General features: G+C 42.7%; 2 protein-coding genes across 2 annotated transcripts; one reads left to right on the forward strand and one right to left on the reverse strand.

The window, feature by feature from the left end:
• Positions 1–4,970: 4,970 nt before the first annotated feature.
• On the reverse strand, positions 4,971–14,213 carry LOC308235337 (zinc finger protein 211-like; the record flags this gene model as incomplete). Its single annotated transcript, XM_080644089.1, has 4 exons — positions 13,901–14,213; positions 12,900–13,026; positions 5,954–6,887; positions 4,971–5,127 (listed from the first exon to the last, which is right to left on the reverse strand). The coding sequence occupies exons 1-4, from the start codon at positions 14,084–14,086 to the stop codon at positions 4,971–4,973; spliced, it is 1,404 nt and encodes a 467-aa protein (XP_080500215.1). The 5' UTR covers positions 14,087–14,213.
• Positions 14,214–15,344: 1,131 nt separating this feature from the next.
• LOC308235509 (signal recognition particle 19 kDa protein-like) lies at positions 15,345–16,197 on the forward strand. Its single transcript, XM_080644392.1, has one exon. The coding sequence runs from the start codon at positions 15,374–15,376 to the stop codon at positions 15,806–15,808; it is 435 nt and encodes a 144-aa protein (XP_080500518.1). The 5' UTR covers positions 15,345–15,373; the 3' UTR covers positions 15,809–16,197.
• Positions 16,198–19,631: the final 3,434 nt, after the last annotated feature.

Below are 19,631 nucleotides of genomic sequence, written 5' to 3' on the forward strand. Positions count from 1 at the left end.
AATATATTCTCTAGGATGTGAAGAATGTGAATCCCTCAAACACTGCTGGAAAAGTGCAAAAAAGTACAATCAGTTAAGGTTTATTTTATTTATTTTTTAAAACAATCTTTATTCCTTATTGGCATACTATAGAGCTCGGCTATTGATTGAGTCACTCCATTCTCAGTGAGACATGCTCCTAGACACTGATGGTTTTTGTTTTTAAACTTATTTCCTTATTGATTTCAGGGAGGGAGAGGGAGAGTCAATAATTGATTGCACCTCCTGCACGCCCACTACTGGGGATTCAGCCCCCAACCCAGACAGGTGCCCTTGGCCGGTATCGAATCTGGGACCGTTTACTTCGCTGACTGACGCTCAATCCACTGATCCAAACCGGCTAGAAAAAGGTTTATTTTTTATTTTTAAAGAATAGTTTATTGCCCTAACCGGTTTTGCTCAGTGGATAGAGCGTCAGCCTGCGGACTGAAGGGTACCAGGTTCGATTCCAGTCAAGGGCATGTACTTTTGTTGCGGGCACATCCCCAGTATGGGGTGTGCAGGAGGCAGCTGATCGATGTTTCTCTCCCATCGATGTTTCTAACTCTCTATCCCTCTCCCTTCCATTCTTTGAAAAATCAATAAAATATATTTTTTTTTAAAAAAAAAAAAGACTATGGCCGAAACCAGTTTGGCTCAGTGGATAGAGCGTCGGCCTGCGGACTGAAGGGTCCCGGGTTCGATTCCGGTCAAGGGCATGTACCTTGGTTGCGGGCACATCCTCAGTGGGAGGTGTGCAGGAGGCAGCTGATCGATGTTTCTCTCTCATCGATGTTTCTAGCTCTCTATCCCTCTCCCTTCCTCTCTGTGAAATATCAATAAAATATATTTTAAAAAAAAAGACTATGTACCTTCGTTGCGGGCACATCCCCAATAGGAGGTGTGCAGGAGGCAGCTGATCAATGTTTCTCTCTCATCGAAGTTTCTCTCTATCCCTCTCTCTTCCTTTCTGTAAAAAAAAAAATCAATGAAATATATATTTTTTGTAAATAGAATAGTTTATAAATTTTTAGAGAGAAGTGAGAGGCAGAGAAACATTGATGGGGAAGTGCCATATTTTCAAGCGACTTCCTGCACACCCACTCCTGTGGATCTAGCCCACAACTCAGCACATATCCCCACCAGCATTCAAATCAACAACCCTGTGCTATATGAAATGACGGCCAAGCACTGAGCCACACCGGCCCTGGTGGTATATTCCATTTAGATCACAATTTGCTAATCTCGGTAAATTTAAACATTCATCTACCCAAAAACTCAGATCATGCACTTAATTTTTGACAAAGGTAAATACCACTTATATACATACAAGGAATGATACAGAAATGTTTGTACAAGCTTAGTTAGAAATAACCAAATATTTGCCGAAACCGGTTTGGCTCAGTGGTAGAGCGTCGGCCTGCGGACTGAAGGGTCCCGGGTTCGATTCCGGTCAAGGGCATGTGCCTTGGTTGCGGGCATGTCCCCAGTGGAGGGTGTGCGGGAGGCAGCTGATCGATGTTTCTCTCTCATCAATGTTTCTATCCCTCTCCCTTCCTCTCTGTGAAAAATCAATAAAATATATTTAAAAAAAAAAAAAAAGAAATAACCAAATATTTATCAAAATGGACAAACTGTTGGTGATATACCAATGATAAGAATATCTATCTGAAAAAAAAGATGAGTTACTAGTGTAACTTTAATAAATCTCCAAGTATTTATGAAACAAATTAAAGCAGAAAAATACTGCCGAAACCGGTTTGGCTCAGTGGATAGAGCGTCAGCCTGCGGACTGAAAGGTCCCGGGTTCGATTCCGGTCAAGAGTATGTACCTTGGTTGCGGGCACATCCCCAGTAGAAGGTGTGCAGGAGGCAGCTGATCGATGTTTCTCTCTCATCGATGTTTCTAACTCTCTATCTCTCTCCCCTCCTCTCTGTAAAAATACAATAAAATATGTTTTAAAAATGAATAAATAAATAAATAATAAAATATATTTTAAAAAAAAAAGCTGAAAAATACTTAGAAAAGAAAAAGTTCTCTATGAAAATGGAATGTAAATCCATGGGAACTAGGAAAGCTGTGAAGAACAGAGAGAGGTTAAAAGAGGTCATGAAGCAATTACACAGACAGCTATGGTCAGCATTATGACTGTAATGATGGTTTCAGTTTCATGCACATGTCAAGATTTATGAAACACTCTATTTAAGACATGTAATTTACTCATTACAGCTGTTAACAATGGTCCAAGATAAAACAAATGTAAGTTCACCTATTCTGGAAGAACAGGTTTGGCAACTCTGTATTCAATCCCCATACTTATTCCCTCTGGGTGAGAGTCTCATCTCAGTGAGAGAAAATGTAACAAACAATGAAGAACTTACACCCAAACCCACAAAAGCCACATCCCTAGACTAAAGACAGCCTTCTCTCAATCTTTGTTCTGCTGCCAGCACACCAATGGCTCTGATGGGAACTTCTGAGAAGCTACAGGAGACACAAAATTTCCTGACTATAATCATTGACAATGACTGCTCCACAGAAGATAAACATCCCTGGAGTCCCTCAGGTCTGTGTAAACACCGCTCCTTTTGTCTCTGATTCAAAATAAATCCTGGAGGAGAAACCAAGATGGCGGCATAGGTCAACACCTATACTTCTGCCTCGCACAACAATTTCAAAACTGCAACTGGAAGACAGAGCGGACATCATCCAGAATCACCGGAAAGCTGGCTGAGTCGAAGTTCTACAACTAGAAGGAAAGATAAAAGAACACTGAGACCCAGAGGAGCTGTGGAGGACAGAGGTGCGGAGAACCGCGTCTGTGGAAAGGGCGGGAGGCTGAATACTGGGATGGCTTACTCCCTGAGTGCGGAGAGGGAGGGCAGCAAGCGCGGGGCTAGCTGTCTCCTTCGGGAGGGAATCAAAACCTCCCAACTGCACTGAAATCCAGTTCTGGATGAGACTTTTGGGAACCCAGACTCATTCGAGGAGAAACTGGACTGTCTGGCAAGCGGGCGAAACTCGAGGGCAGCCTTCTCTCACAGGTGCGTGCACCATTGCCTGGGGACACTGAGACACAGGGGCCTCGTAGGGCAGGGCTGACAGGAAACCAAGGCTGTCTGCTCTACCCTGAGACTCCGCCCCATCCAAGCTGAGCACAGAAGCTCTCCCAGCGGAGACACAGCTGATCCTCACAGCCAACTGTCCTGGAGGTCAACCCCCGCAGTGATACTAACAACAATCTAGGCTTAACTACAACAAGACTGCACACACAGCCCACAAAGGGGCACACCAAGAGTGTCCACCTCAGGTAACTGGGGAGGCTGAGCCACTGGGCCCTATAGGACACCTAGCACACAAAGCCACTCCATCAACTCAGGGAAGCAGCCAAAATGCGGAAACAAAGAGGCAGGTCACAAATGAAGGAAAAGGAGGAAAGTAAACGACTGGATATAGAGTTCAAAACCACGGTTATAAGGTTTTTCAAGAATTTCCTAGAAAGGGCTGATAAATTTAACGAGACCCTCCAGGATATGAAAAAGGATCAACTAGAAATTAAGCATACACTAACTGAAATAAAAAATTTTATACAGAGACCTAAAAGCAGACTAGAGGATTGCAAGAACCAAGTCAAAGATTTGGAATACGAAGAAGCAAAAAACACTCAACCGGAAAAGCATAAAGAAAAAAGAATCCAAAAATATGAAGATAGTGTAAGGAGCCTCTGGGACAACTTCAAGCGTACCAATACCAGAATTATGGTGTGCCAGAAGAAGAGAGAGAGCAAGATACTGAAAACCTATTGAAGAAATAATGACCGAAAACTTACCCCACATGGTAAAAGAAATAGACTTACAAGTCCAGGAAGCGTACATAACCCCAAACAAAAGGAATCCAAAGAGGACCACACCAAGACACATCATAATTAAAATGCCAAGAGCAAAAGACAAAGAGAGAATATTAAAAGCAGCAAGAGAAAAACAGTTAGTTACCTACAAGGGAGCACCCATACGACTGTAGCTGATTTCTCAACAGAAACTATGCAGGCCAGACGGGAGTGGCAAGAAATATTCAAAGTGATGAATAGCAAGAACCTACAACCAAGATTACTCTACCCAGCAAAGCTATGATTCAGAATGGAAGGTCAGATAAAGAGCTTCAAAGATAAGAAAAAGCTAAAGGAGTCCATCATTACCAAACCAGTATTATAGGAAATGCTGAAAGGTATTCTTAAAGAAGAGGAAGAAGAAGAAAAAAGTAAAGATAAAAATTATGAACAACAAATACATACCTATCAACAAGTTAATCTAAAAATCAAGTGAATAAAAAAATCTGATGAACAGAATAAACTGGTGAATATAATAGAATCAGGGGCATAGAAAGGTCTCCCATTGAAGACTTAGGCACTCAATAAATTCATCACTGGCTTGTAGGGCAATCTTGTCCCTGAAAATGGTAGTCCCTCAGCAACATTATGTTTCCTGGCGCCAACAGGGATGAGTCCTATGTAACAACGCATGACAGGGAAACAAGGAAAAACTAAGAGCTCTGGTATTCCTAATTTTCTTCAACAAATTAGACAACAGAGTTTGCTTCCCTGGTCAAGCGAGGATGGTGATTGATGCCATCTGTAGGGACCTGATAGGTGGTTCAGGTGAAATACCTTCAGCAACAGAAATATGCAGTGACATAGACCTGGTAGGACATCTCTGTATGTTAGAAAGTCCAACATAATTACATAGTGTTCCAACATAAAAACACACAAACACAACAGCAAAAACACTTAGGGGAACTTTACCTAATATAGGTGATTAAATATATGATACAACTCAGAAAAATGAGGATTCACAAATATTCTTGTACTACTGTTAAGTCCAAACTAAGAAACTACATTTCCTACACATCTAAGAAATTTCTCATATTTGGACTCTCATGCGGACAGCAAATTTAGTTACCTCACATTAATTGCACTCATAATGGCTTTCTTCAGTGTGAACTCCCTTGTGATATTGAAAAGCACTGCTACTTTTAAAAGATTTTCCACATCCACTGCAATTATAAGGCTTTTCTCCCGTGTGAACTCTCTGGTGATAACGAAGGCCACTACTCTGGGTAAAAGATTTCCCACATTCACTGCATTTATAAGGCTTTTCTCCCGTATGAACTCTCTGATGTTCATGAAGGATGGTCTTAGACGTAAAAGATTTTCCACATTCACTGCACTGATAAGGCTTTTCTCCTGTGTGAACTCTCTGATGATATTGGAGACCACAGCTACTTTGAAAAGATTTCCCACATTCACTGCAATTATAAGGCTTTTCTCCTGTATGAAGTCTGTGATGATAACGAAGGGCAATGCTCCGGTTAAAAGACTTCCCACATTGACTGCACTTATAAGGCTTTTCTCCCATATGAACACTCAGATGTTGATTGAGGATGGTTTTAGCACTAAAAAATTTTCCACATTCACTGCATTGATAAGGCTTTTCTCCAGTGTGAACTCTCCCATGATATTGGAGACCTTTGCTACTTTTAAAAGATTTCCCACATTCACTGCATTTATAACGCTTTTCTCCAGTGTGAATTCTCTGATGACGATGAAGGTCACTGCTAGTAGTAAAAGATTTCTCACACTCACTGCATTGATAAGGCTTTTCTCCCGTATGAAGTCTCTGATGATATTGGAGACCACTGCTACATGTAAAAGATTTTCCACATTCACTGCATGTATAAGGCTTTTCTCCAGTGTGAACTCTCTGATGATATTGGAGAGCATTGCTCCCTGTAAAAGATTTTCCACATTCACTGCATTTATAAGGCTTTTCACCCGTATGAACTCTCTGATGATGATGAAGGTTGGTCTTAGCGGTAAAATATTTTCCACATTCACTGCATTGATAAGGCTTTTCTCCAGTGTGAATTCTCTGATGATACTGGAGAGCATTTCTCCCTGTAAAATATTTTCCACATTCACTGCATTGATAAGGCTTTTCTCCAGTGTGTACTCTCTGATGATATTGGAGACCATTGCTACTTGTAAAATATTTTCCACATTCACTACATCTATAAGGCTTTTCTCCAGTGTGAATTATCTGATGATATCGGAGACTATTGTTACGAGAAAAAGATTTCCCACATTCACTGCATTTATAAGGCTTTTCTCCTGTATGAAATCTCTGATGACAATGAAGATCACCGATCCTGGTAAAATATTTCCCACATTCACTGCAGTGATAAGGCCTTTCTCCAGTGTGACCTCGCTGTTGATAATGAAAGCTAGATAATTTGGTAAAATATTTTCCACATTCAGAGCTCACAAAACACTGACTTCCAACATGGACACCCTTTTCCTGAATAAACATGTGGGTGCAAGTAATGTCTTCCTTACATTCTTTCCTGGTGTAATCATTTTTTCTCCTTTGTAACATCATCCCACACGTCGCAATAGCATTTGGAATGTCCCAGGTGTGAGTAGCTTTTAGATGGAGATGTCCTGATCCAGTAAGCACAGCCTGCCCAACCTCCCCGCATGTGATATGATTCTGGGACACATTGAAATGGCAGCTGTTTGCAAGTGAGATCCCATTCACACCTGTATTGAAAGTCTTCTCTCTCACATGCTGTTGCTGAAATTTTAAACAGAAGTAAAATCGTTTTGCACATACGCCACACCTCAACAGTATCTGTCCGTGTTGTGTTCCCTGCCCCTCCATCACATGGAAAATGTTTCCCAAGACCAGCTCACAACTCGCACAGGGGTGGCTCTTCTGGGAAGACAAGGCTACCTTGGGATTCCTTGCCTGTGACACTCTTACAGAAACACTCTGTTCAGTCGGGGCCTCCACATTCTCTTCTCCACAGCAGCAACCTGAACAAAAATAAATGTAGGTAAAGTGCATATTGACCTGATAATAACAGAATGTGTACACCACAAATGTTTATCTTTCATGACTGGACATGATTCCATACAATGATTTACAAGAGAAGTAAGTCAGACTTTCAGGTAATGGCTGTTATATATACCATGGCCCAAAAGGACCCTGGATGATGAAAATCTCACCAAGGGAGGACAGAAGCATAGGCTGGGACAAAAAGGAGAGGCAGGGTCTACTCATTATTACTCCACAAAGGGCTTCCTTTAGGACCTTTCATGCTGGCGATGTGAGTCTGTGTAGAATAATTCCAATGTGTTCAAACCCATAAACTAACAATCATATTTGAGCACGTCATGTTCAGTGTCAATATAACACGTGTGCACTCCAAGGCTCTGTAGGCATGAAACATCATTGGAGTGCAGTAAAGCGAGATGTGTGAAAGAGGTAGAGGTGCAAAGTTTAAACAGGAAAAGGTTATCCATGGGCTGGGAATCTGTGTAGAATGATCACTATTAAAACTGAGTCATACGCAAAGTGTCAACATTAAGCAAGAAGAAATAGAATTGGGTGAGGAGGGGGCAATGGTAACAAAATGTTGTTGAAAAAAATGGGTTCCTAGTTATGAATGAAAAAAGCCCAGGCGTGAAAACCACCCCACAGCCCTTCACCAAGGCAAGACTGCCTCTGGGTCTACCCCGTCATTAATGAAGTCATGTTTCTTCTGTGATGCAGAAATGATTCTGCCTCTTAAATCCCAGTTGAGCCACTGCATGGGATAAATGATGCCAATCTTAAAAAGAGGGATGGTCAGCACTGTGGTAGAACAACAAAGCACAAATGAGATCACAGACAAAAGACCCATGAGAGTGACATCAGTAAGATGGCTGAATCAGAGAGAGAGAATCTTTCCCCATCCCAGAGTAAGTAGACGACTATCCGTGAAAAAAAATCCCACAGGAAATGGGAATAAGAGTACCATGAAGACAAACAGTAATACAGAATACCAAAAAAGGACAACTGCATAGAAAGGATGACAGGAAACTGGGTGAGCAAACACATTTGAAGATACCTAAGGACAAAAACAAGGGTTAATAATAACTAACAAAGTAAGTAAGTAGATAGATAGATAGATAGATAGATAGATAGATAGATAGATATAGATAAAGCAAGGGTCCACCTTGGTGGTTTGCTCAGTGGAAAGAGGGTCAGTCTGCGGATGAAAGGTCCTAGGTTCCATTCCAGTCAAGGGCACATGCCCAGTTTGTTGTGGGCTCAGTCCCCAGTAGGGGCATGCAGGGGCAGCTCATCCGTGATACTCTCTCATCATCAAGGTGTCCCTCAATCTCTCCACGCTCCCTCTCATAAATCAATAAAAATGTATTTTAAAAACGGGGTCAGCCCTAGCTGGTTTGGCTCAGTGGATAGAGCATCGGCTTGTGGACTTAAGGGTCCAAGGTACGATTCTGGACAGTGAGGCACAGACCGAGTTGCGGGATCGGTCCCTGCTAGGAGGCATGCAAGAGGCAGCCAATCAATGATTCTCTCTCATCATTGATGTTTCTATCTCTCTCTCGCTCTCCCTTAATCTCTGAAATCAATAAAAATATATTTTAAATAAAAATAACAAGAAAAACTAAGGGTCAACGTTACCACTATCAGCCACTGAGCTTCTGTTCTCATTGATCCTAGTGGCCTGTTCTCCAAAAAACCTAAGATTTTTGTTTTTAAAAATCACACAATGCCCTGGCAAGTGTGGCTCAGTTGGTTGGAGCATCATCCTGTGTATCGAAGCGTCAAGGGTTCAATTCCCAGTTAGGGCACATATCAGAATGTGGGTTTCATATCCGGTTTGCAAGTGTGCAGATGGCAGCCGATTGATATCTCTCCCTCATCTCCCCCAACCCTGCATTTCCCCTCCTCTCTATGTAAAAGGAATAATAAATAAATATATAAGAATTTCAGGGTAGCCAAAAACAAAGGGGATCTCAAAAAGTCTAGAGGCAAAGTAAATAACAAGACAACCTACCAAAGCTTATGTATAACATTCAGAAAATGTAATTCTAGGGTGAAATTTTATAGACATAAATGCCTCCATTGTCACAAAGATCTCAAAGAACCGAACATGGCACCTCAGGAAACTGGAAACACAACAGGAAAGTAAGCCCAAAGGTTTCAAAGGAAAGAAATCATAAATATTAGAACAAACATGAATAAAAGGGAGACAAGTAAAAAGAAAGGAATACCTAAAAGGTATATTTAAGAAAAAAAGATATAAAAATGTTGAAGCCTTTAGCTACACTAAAGCAAAAACGAACTAACAAACAAAAACCAAGCCTCAAATAAGTAAAAAAAGAAATGAAAGATAAGACATGACACCTGTCACTAGGAACCACAATGCATCATAAGAGATGGTGATGTTACCAGATGACAGGACCCTCCATAGAGAAATTTGTTAAGATCCCACTATGAGCTCCTGAAATTAATAAACAAATTCAGAGCCCTGTCCAGGTGGCTCAGTTGTTGAGCGGGTGGTCCCGATGCACCAAGGTTGTGGGTTCGATCCCCATCAGGGCACATGTAGAGGACAACCAATGAATGCACGGATGGGTAGAACAGCACATCAATGCTTCACGCTCTTTCTTTCTCTGTCTCCCTTCCTGTCTCTAAAATCAATAAATACTGCCCCGTCCGAAACCGGTTTGGCTCAGTGGACAGAGCGTCAGCGTGCGGACTGAGGGATCCCAGGTTCGATTCCAGTCAGGGGCACGTGCCTTGATTGCGGGCACATCCCCAGTAGGAGGTGTGCAGGAGGCAACTGATCGATGTTTCTCTCTCATCGATGTTTCTGACTCTCTATCCCTCTCCCTTCCTCTCTGTAGGAGATCAATAAAATATATTTTTTTAAAAAAAGAAAAGAAATACTGCCCCGTATGTCTCACTGATTGAGCATTGACTCATGAACTAGGACAGTGGTCGGCAAACTGCGGCTCGCAAGCCACATTCGGCTCTTTGGCCCCTTTAGTTTTTAGCAAAGGCCAGCATAGGGGTACCCTGATTAAGTTAATAAAAATGTACCTACCTATATAGTTTAAGATTAAAAAATGTGGCTCTCGCCCTAACTGGTTTGGCTCAGTGGATAGAGCGTCGGCCTGCGGACTGAAGGGTCCCAGGTTCGATTCCGGTCAAGGGCATGTACCTTGGTTGCAGGTACATTCCCGGTAGGGGGTGTGCAGGAGGCAGCTGATCGATGTTTCTCTCTCATTGATGTTTCTAACTCTCTATCCCTCTCCCTTTCTCTCTGTTAAAAAGCAATAGAATATATTGTAAAAAAAAATTTGGCTCTCAAAAGAAATTTCAATCGTAGTATTGTTGATTTTTGGCTGTGATGACAAATGATTTTGCCGAACAGTGAACTAGGAGGTCACAATGGGATTCCTTGTTAGGACACCTGTACGGTTGCGAGCTCAATCACCAGTGAGGGTCATGTAGGAGGCAGCTGATGGATGATTCTCTCTCATCATTGATGTTTTTAACTCTCTCTCCTCTTCCTCTCAGAAATAAAAAATACATATATTTAAATAAATAAATAAATATCCCTCACCACTGTGCTTCACTCATGAGAGTGCTGGCTTGTGCACTGGAGGGCTAGGTTTCTATTGCCAGTCAAAGGTAGGTACCTGGGTTGCAGGTCTGATCACCACTCTCAGTAGAGGCACATGTGGGAGGCAGCCAATCAATGTTTCTCTCTCTCTCTCTCTCTCACTCTCTCTCTCTCTAAAAGAACATTAAATAGAAAACATATTCTCAGTATTCGGGTGAAGGTAACAGAAAAATAAAAAATTAAATTATGAAAAATGACAGGATGCAAACTAAGCAAACAAACAATAGTTCCATTTCCACACACTAATAATAAATTCTTTGATAGAAAAATGAAGAATGTAATAAAATTTACAATAGCATCCAACACAATAAAATCCGCAGGAATAAATTCAGCCAAAATGTGAAACATCTGTTCAGTGAGTACTATAAGACAGTAATGAAAGGAATGGAAGAAAACACAAATCAGTTGAAAGACAACCTGTCTCCATGGATCTGAAAATGAAAAATGGTGGAGACAGCTATAGCACACAAGGCAAACTACAGATTAAATGCAATGCGAATAACTCCAACGGTATTATACAAAGCAATGAATAATCTGGAAATGGAATCAAAAGACTTCCATCGCCAAAACCGGTTTGGCTCAGTGGATAGAGCGTCAGCCTGCGGACTGAAGGGTCCCGGGTTCGATTCCGGTCAAGGGCATGTAACTTGGTTGCGGGCACATCCCCAGTAGGAGGTGTGCAGGAGGCAGCTGATCAATGTTTCTCTCTCATCGATGTTTCTAACTCTCTATCCCTCTCCCTTCCTCTCTGTAAAATATCAATAAAATATATTAAAAAAAAAAAAAAAAAAAAAAAGACTTCCATTACCAAAAGCAATCCTGAGCGAGGACAAAACTGGTGGCATCAAACTTCCTGACTTCAATTTATTACAAAGAGAAAGCAAGCAAAGAGTGTGTTGCTGGAGAAACACAGAAACATATATAAACAGAACAGAACAGAAAACATAGAAATAAACCCAGGCACATCCTTTTAAGTGATCTTTGACAAAGATGCAAGCCACAGAAGAGAGGAAAGATAGTTTCTTCAAGATCTGATTTCACATGTAAAACAACAAACCTGGACACCACTAATGAAATCTAACTCAACCGCCCTGACTAGTTTGGCTCAGTTAATAGAGCGTCTGCCTGGGGACTGAGGAGTCCCGGGGTCGATTCCACTCAAGGGCATGTATCTTAATGCAGGCATATGCCCAGTGGGAGGTGTGTAGGAGGAAGCTGATCGATGTTTCTTTCTCATCGATGTTTCTAACTCTATCCCTCTCCCTTCCTCTCTGTAAAAAAATCAATAAAATATTTTTAAAAATGTACCTCAACCTGCAGGTCAGAATTAAATGAGTGCTAAAACTTAAAACTCCTCAGGACAACTGAGAGAAAAAGTTTTTGAGATTTGTTTTGGACAGGAGTTTCTGAATGTGACACCAACCAACACACAAAATAGAAAAAATAAACAGTCCACACTGCAACAAATAAAGAAAAATAGCGTCTTCACAGCACAACAGCAATAAACAAAATGAAATGAAAGGGCAATCTAGAGAACAGAAGAAAATACTTGCAAACCAAGGGAAGGAATCCCTTGGAGATATTGTGGTACGGTTCTGATCAGCAGAATAAAAAGAATATTGCGATATAGACAGAAATTCACACAAATAGTTGGAGTTCCCTGGGTATAATGAAGGTATGTTAATACTATACTGCAGGCTAATAACAATGCAATGACTCTGCCTCAAAAGCAAAGTCTATATAACTTCATTAACAATATTTACTTACTAAGCACTAGTAACAAGCATCTGAGCTTGCTAGAAACATGATGGCACTAGACCTGCTGAATGCTGGGTTGCCAAAAACATGGACTTTGTAGAAAAGCGGGCGTGGGGGAGTAATATCTGCAAAGCACTATTAAGCACATGCAAAAATATGTGTTCCTGTATGTCGTAATCAAATAATATATAAAATATACAAGGTATTCAAGACTATTTAACCAAAAAATACAGTTAACAAAGAGGATAAGGATGTAGAGACAATTTTACAAAAATATATACACATGACCAACAGGAATATAGAAAATGCTTTCCTCACTGATCAAGGTGGAATCCCTCAGGCTTCCTGCAACACTACCGACCACAAGTCCTTCCCTGTGAACTTAGTACAGCGGGGAGAATTGGGACTTCAGGAATGGAATGAAGCAGCGGAAACAGACCAACCCTCCCCAGGACAGCAACTACCCAGGAAAATGGAAAATCAAGCAGAACCACAGTCTACACGGGAGGACACAGCACACCCTGGGAGATGGGCCTGGGAAATGGCAAAGCCAAGTCCAGGTCACTGGTGAGAGTGAGGGTCTTACCCAGCGAGGATACAAGTTCAAAGTTCTCCAGCATCACATTCAGGTACAGCTGTCTCTGACCCTCATCAAGGAGGCTCCATTCCTCCCTGGAGAAGTACAGGGCAATGTCCTCAAAGGTCACGCCAACCTGTCAGAATCGAGACAATTGAAACCAGAGCTGTCTCTCTGAGAACCCCCACTCCCACTCCTTACACACCTTCCCCCCCTCAACCTCCTCCAGGGCACCCAGTTAGTGTGGACACCAGGCCCTAATGCCAGTGCAGGCTGCTCTCTCATCCCAGTCCCATTACTCACTGGGATTGCCCTCAGCAGAGCAGCTGGGTTGGGTGGGAAGGGTTGGGGGAGGGGAGGGGAGAGAGCAATGCCATTTAAGCTCTGGGCCATGCCTGAGGGCCCCAGTCTTCCTGCCAAGCAATACCACTGCAGTCTCCTAGATCATGCCTCCAAGACAAAGCCAAGCTTGGGTTTATGCTTCGCCTTTAAGTCCCCACACCAGGTCCCAGGGACCATCCGCTCACACTTCCTCCAGATGTGCACACCACTGGGTAATGTTTATCCCCTTCCCATCTTCAGACCCAGGTTCACTCCCTCAGCTCTGCCCCCTTCCTGCTCCAATGCCACTGGGTCTCGCTGGACTCCCCCATGAACTTGGCACATGGCATGTAGAGAGCTTGTCTTCCAGCCGGGTCCAGGACCACCCCAGGCCTCTGATGGACCCCACAGCCGGGAAAGCCCCAATGAGTCTGTGACGTCCTCCCTGCAGCCTCTGACCTGTCCGCCAATCCTCACAGCCCACACCCTCAGGGGAACCTCAGATGCAAGTCACCCCGTCCTCTCTGCCCTGCACTGGCTGTGCCTCAGAAGCCACAACAGTCCTCTCTCCCCTCCTCCTTCCTCACGGTCCTCCACGCGGGACTGAGCTGCAGGACGTGACAGGCACCCTCCCCCAGCTGTGGTGTCTGTGAAAGGAGGTGGTGAGGGGCTGGGGGACAGGAACTCACCTCAGCGAAGCTCCTCAGCGCGGGCGCCGCCATTGCACTCTGTGGGCTCAGCGGGGCGGGAGCGGCTGCAGTAGAAGCCGCAGCAGGAATGGCGGTCGCTGTCCCAGCCCTGGCGTGGGTCCCAGTGGGGACTCCGAGCTTCAGTCCCACGTGTGAGCTGGGAGCACCACTGGAGGCTCCCGCCATTGGCTGTGCGGCGGGAAAACTACTCACCAGCCTTCTGCACAGCACGCTGTGACCAGACAATCCTGACCGCCTGAGACAAAAACCTGAGAACACAAATCTCACCAGGAGGACTATTGTCCCTCCCCACGGAAGTGACCAAACGGAAATACCGATTCTGAGTCTCCATTGGCTCAGCCTTGTGGCATTCCTTGCTTGGCCTTGTGGGTAATGTATTTTCTTGCTTCAAGGCCAGGGTCCCGTATTTCTCAGTTGACTCTAGGACTGGATTTAGGGTCAAATAGCCCAAGAGCACACTAATATACAAAGTGCCCTCTAGCGCCTTCAGTGAAGGTGATGTCTGTTTCTGAGGCACCTGCGTGGCTGGATTTTCATATCTTTCTTCAGGACCTGCTCTTTCTGACTGGCAGGCATTGTTTCTTCATTCAGGATTTTTGGCACGTGGTGTCTTTAGGCCAACTGTAGCTTGCAGCGGTTGCTCAAGTCTCTAACTCATTCTAACCTGTCTCCATTGAATCCATTATACAAGGTTAATGTCACAAAACAGACTCTCATACTGAAGAGCACCTGCTTCTGATGCCATCCGAAGTGTCAGCTCTGCCTGGACTGCAGTGCAGATAAGATGGCCAAGAGACATGTGAAAATGCTCAAAATCACTGATCAACAGAGAGATGCAAATTAAAGCAACAATTAGGTATCACCCCACCATGGTCAGAATGGCTGCCATCAACAAATGACCAGTGCTGGCACAGATGTGGAAAAAAGGGATCCCTACTACACTACTGTTGGGAATGCAAACTGGTGCAACCATTATGGGAAACACTATGGAGTTTTCCAAAAAAATTAATATGGAACTTCCATTTGACCCAGTGACTCCACTTCTAAGAATATATCCTACGAAACCTGAAACAATCAGAAGATATACACCCACCCCTACGTTCATAGAGGATCAATTTACAATAGCAAAGATCTGGAATCATCCAAGGTGCCCATCGGTAGATGAGTAGGTAAAAAAGCTGTGCTACAGCCCTAGCCGGTTTGGCTTGGTGGATAGAGCGTCGGTCTTCAGACTGAAGGGTCTCGGGTTCGATTCCGGTCCAGGGCATGTACCTTGGTTGCGGGCACATCCCTAGTAGGGGGTGTGCAGGAGGCAGGTGGTTGATGTTTCTCTTTCATCAATGTTTCTAACTCTCTATCTCTCTCCCTTCATCTCTGTAAAAAATCAATAAAATATATTAAAAAAAAAAAAAAAGCGCCCAGCGGGTCTCACCCCAGTGGTCGCGGGCGGAGATGGCTTGCGCCGCGGCGCGATCCCCGGCCGACCAGGACAGGTTTATTTGTATATACCCTGCTTATTTAAATAACAAGAAGACCATCGCGGAGGGCAGGCGAATCCCCATAAGTAAGGCTGTTGAAAATCCTACAGCTACAGAGATTCAAGATGTGTGCTCAGCAGTTGGACTTAATGCATTTCTTGAGAAAAACAAAATGTACTCCAGAGAATGGAATCGTGATGCTCAGTACAGGGGCAGAGTCCGGGTTCAACTCAAACAGGAAGATGGCAGCCTTTGTCTTGTACAATTCCCATCACGTAAGCCAGTAATGTTGTATGCAGCAGAAATGATTCCTAAACTAAAAACAAGGACACAAAAAACAGGAGGTAGTGACCAAACTCTTCAGCAAGGAGAGGGAAGTAAAAAAGGGAAAGTAAAGAAGAAGAAGTGACCTGGCAAGACAATCAAGTCTGACATACTACTGTAAGAGACATGGATGGAGGTTTCTGATTTGTATCTGGGAGAAACTGAAGCTTTTTGTTTGTATCATTTAACTGAACTATGAACATTTGTGCCTCCCAGCTTTAGCATGAGAGTTGATAATGAAATAAATTTACATCAAAAGTTTGCATCTAGCTCTTATGCAGTATAAAAGAAAATTTTTTTGCCTTTGAATGAGGTTTTTGTGGAAGAAACTTATTTTTAAATGGACAGTGGCCTCTGCCATAAGTTACTTGAAATCCTGTATCTGTGCTCTATGTAAAAATGTTCAGATAAATGAGTTTAATAAGATTTAAAACACATATTGTTCACCTTTTAAGCTAATGAAATAAAATTCAAAACTGACTGTGTAAAAAAAAAAAAAAAGCTGTGCTACATTTATACCATGGAATACTATGCAGCAGTAAAAAAGAAGAATCTCTTACCCTTTCAGGCAGCATGGAGGGACCTGGAGAGCATCATGCTAAGTGAAATAAGTCCATCAGAGAAAGGCAGTATCACTTCATCTCGCTCACATATGGAATCTAACAAAATATTCTGATAAGTGGAGTGGATCTAGAGACATGGAAGCATGGAACAGAGTGAGGAATCTCAGAGGGCAGTCGGGGATGGTAAAAAAGGAAAACATCCCTGGGTGAGGATTAAACTCACACACACACAATGTCAACTGAGCCTTCCGAGTTTTCCTTCTGTTCTCTGAAAGCAATGGGAAAGCTCTAGCTTGCAGGGTTCTGGGTCTGCTCTAAATTTGTGTTTATAAATCTGTCTTCTGTCAGTTGAGTCCCTGGACATGCTGATACCCCTCCATAAACTTTCTCCTGCTTAAATGAGTCAATTGCCTTTGGTGTTGTTGTAAGAAATGTCCAAACCTGTGGAGAATTTTTCTAAGTTTATTTGAACGAAGCTGGCAACATTGCCAGGAAGCAAAATGACAGCAGATTGAGTAACGCTCAGGGGAATGACAGTTTTGCACGTTTTTTATACATTAGACTCAAAGGAGAAGACATCAAGGGGTTACATGACATTCACTGGTGATAACTTAGGGGCTGGTGGTGAAGAGGGAAATCTCTGGGATTGGATAAAAGTCAAAAAAAAAAAAGACGCAAACTTCTTCTTAAATGTTATCAATAGTTAACAGTTAATATTTAACACAATAATAATAATAATTGGTGCTCTGTGGTCTTCTATGTTGGGACATTGTGCACTTAGGAGTCTGTAAAAAAGAAAATTTCCCTGAAAATTCTAAGTTATATTATCCTAGATGCAAAAATACAATAGACAGACTCAATAAGGTAAAGATAGACTTTTTACAAAATAAAAAATAAATAAATAAATAAAAACAACACAAGAAGAAAACACAAGGCTAGAATATAACTACCCTATGATGAGCTTTAACTTAAGAAGTTTTAACTTCAAGCCATCCTGTATGATTATTTTTGGCCTCTGAGTTTGTAAGATTGGCCATGCCATGCCGGGCTCCCTCAGCTTGACAGATATAGTCTGTGCCATCATTTTTGTCCATCCTGGGGAGTAAGAACCTGTGGGGGAGGAGGAAATGCAATGAGTGTTTTCTTTCCTCTGGGACCTATTGCTGACATCTTTCTGAACACAATACCCACAGCATTGCTGCTGTGTTTTGATTTGGTCTCCTAGCAGTAGTCACTGTTCAGGTCAATAAAGCCTTAGGTTCTAAATGTGATCAGGTATTTGTAAGGACAAGAGAATGGTCTTTCTGTTTCTATGCTATAACCTTTCACAATTTATGAGAAGCACCTGCTAATTAAACCCCAAGATTGTTGGCTCCTCCAATTCAAACACCTGCTCTGTTCAAAATGCAGAACAAGATAAGCTAATCTCAAGCTTACATTCTTATAAACCCCTCCTCCCTGCTGCTGTCACACCTCAGGGATAATTTACACTAAAAAGTCTCTAGTTAGTAGAAAGTGTCTTTCCTGTTACCCCTCCAAACAAGCCTCTTTGGAACTCTTCATAACTTTACTCTAAGCATATTTTACATTCTTTGGAAAAATAAGAAATCGCTATAGGACATTTGGCAGGCTCCCTCCTAGAGAGCAAACTCCTAACTTTAAAAGTCAACCCCTCATGTCTACTTACCTTCATCTCAGCCCAAGGCCCCTCCATTCTTTGTCCCTTAGCAACAGGCACTGCTGGAAAGCAGAAGCCACCCTTTCTTCCCTGCCCTGTAGTGACTAGCAACACTTGGCCCTTTTGTCTCTTGGAAAGTAAAATAAACTTCCTCCTGCATCTCTTCTTTTAGGTGTGAATTCTTCCACAGCCCGCATCACGGCAGAAACCCTCACAGGATTCCTTTACTCTTTGGGGTTAAATGGGTGAAAATGAGGGAAATGACATTGTAGAAGCAAAATAATATTTCCTTCTTCTTTTCTAGGTTCTATGGTTGGCCTACTAATAGATAAAATATAGATTAATGAGGGAAAACAACTAAACACTTATTAACATGTATACCTGCATATACATGGAAACGACTCAGAAAAATAGAGTATCTGACCCAAATGGCAAACACCTTCATCTCAGAAACCACCTTCACCTACATCAGAAAATGTGTGTGGACAGTCAGTTAGGGTAGATTGTCAGGTAAAGCACAGTAAGCATGTGCTGTGCACTGCGGGGAGGGCCTGTGTTCATAAGGATTCTGTTCCAACCCGAACTCCAGAATGCAAACACAGGAGAGCGGGAGGGAGGATGTGAATACAGAACATGATCCGGGCTGCAGGGAAAACAGGGTGAGAGCCATTGTCTCATTCAGCCAGTAGGGATATAGAGGACAAATTCACATGGGCAATGGGTCCTATGCATGAATAAGAGGTGAGCACTCGTCCAATGAGACCAGATCATGTAGGACTCCAGCATCACTTTAAAATATTAGGTCCCCGCCTAAACCGGTTTGGCTCAGTGGATAGAGCGTCAGCCTGCGGACTGAAGGGTCCCGGGTTTGATTCCGGTCAAGGGCATGTACCTTGGTTGCGGGCACATCCCCAGTGGGAGGTGTGCAGGAGGCAGCTGATCGATGTTTCTCTCTCATCGGTGTTTCTAGCTCTCTATCCCTCTCCCTTCCTCTCTGTAAAAATATCAATAAAATATATATTTTTTTAAAAAAAAAGAACAGGGTCAGATTAAATGACATCAGGAAGCAACTACACAGTGACAGATTTGGTCAGTATTATAGGTGTAATGATGGATTTCAGTTTCATGCACATGTCAAGATTTATGAAACACTATAGTTAACACATGCAATTTACTCATTACAGCTGTTAAAAAATGGTTTAAGATAAAAGAAAAGTACATTCACCTATTTTGGAACAACAGGTTTGGCAACTTTATATTCAATCCAGGTACTTAATGCCCTCTGGGCGAGAGTCTCATCTCATTGACCAAAAACGTAACAAACAATGAAAAACTTTCACCCAAACCCAGAAAACCCACATCCCTGAATTAAAGACAGCTTTTGTCTCCATCTTTGTTTTGCTGCCAGCACACCAATGGCTCTGATGAGAACATCTGAGAAGCTACAGGAGCCACAAAACATCCTGATTATAATCAATGACAATGACTGCTCCCCAGAAGATAAACATGCCTGGAATCCCTCAGATCTGTGTCCACACAGCTCTTGTAGTCTTTTCCTCAAATTAATTCTTGGATGCACAGTTAAATGAGGACCATTCCATCTAATGGGCTGCAGTGTGGTCCAACAATACCGGTGATCTTAATCCAGCATCTAGAAGGGTTCAGGA

This window comes from Plecotus auritus (genome assembly GCF_963455305.1).
Source record: "Plecotus auritus genome assembly, chromosome: 10".
NCBI lineage: Eukaryota > Metazoa > Chordata > Mammalia > Chiroptera > Vespertilionidae > Plecotus > Plecotus auritus.

Coding starts and splice junctions, on each gene's coding strand:
- LOC308235509 (XM_080644392.1), top strand. CDS start 15,374: ATGGCTTGCGCCGCGGCGCGATCCCCGGCCGACCAGGACAGGTTTATT.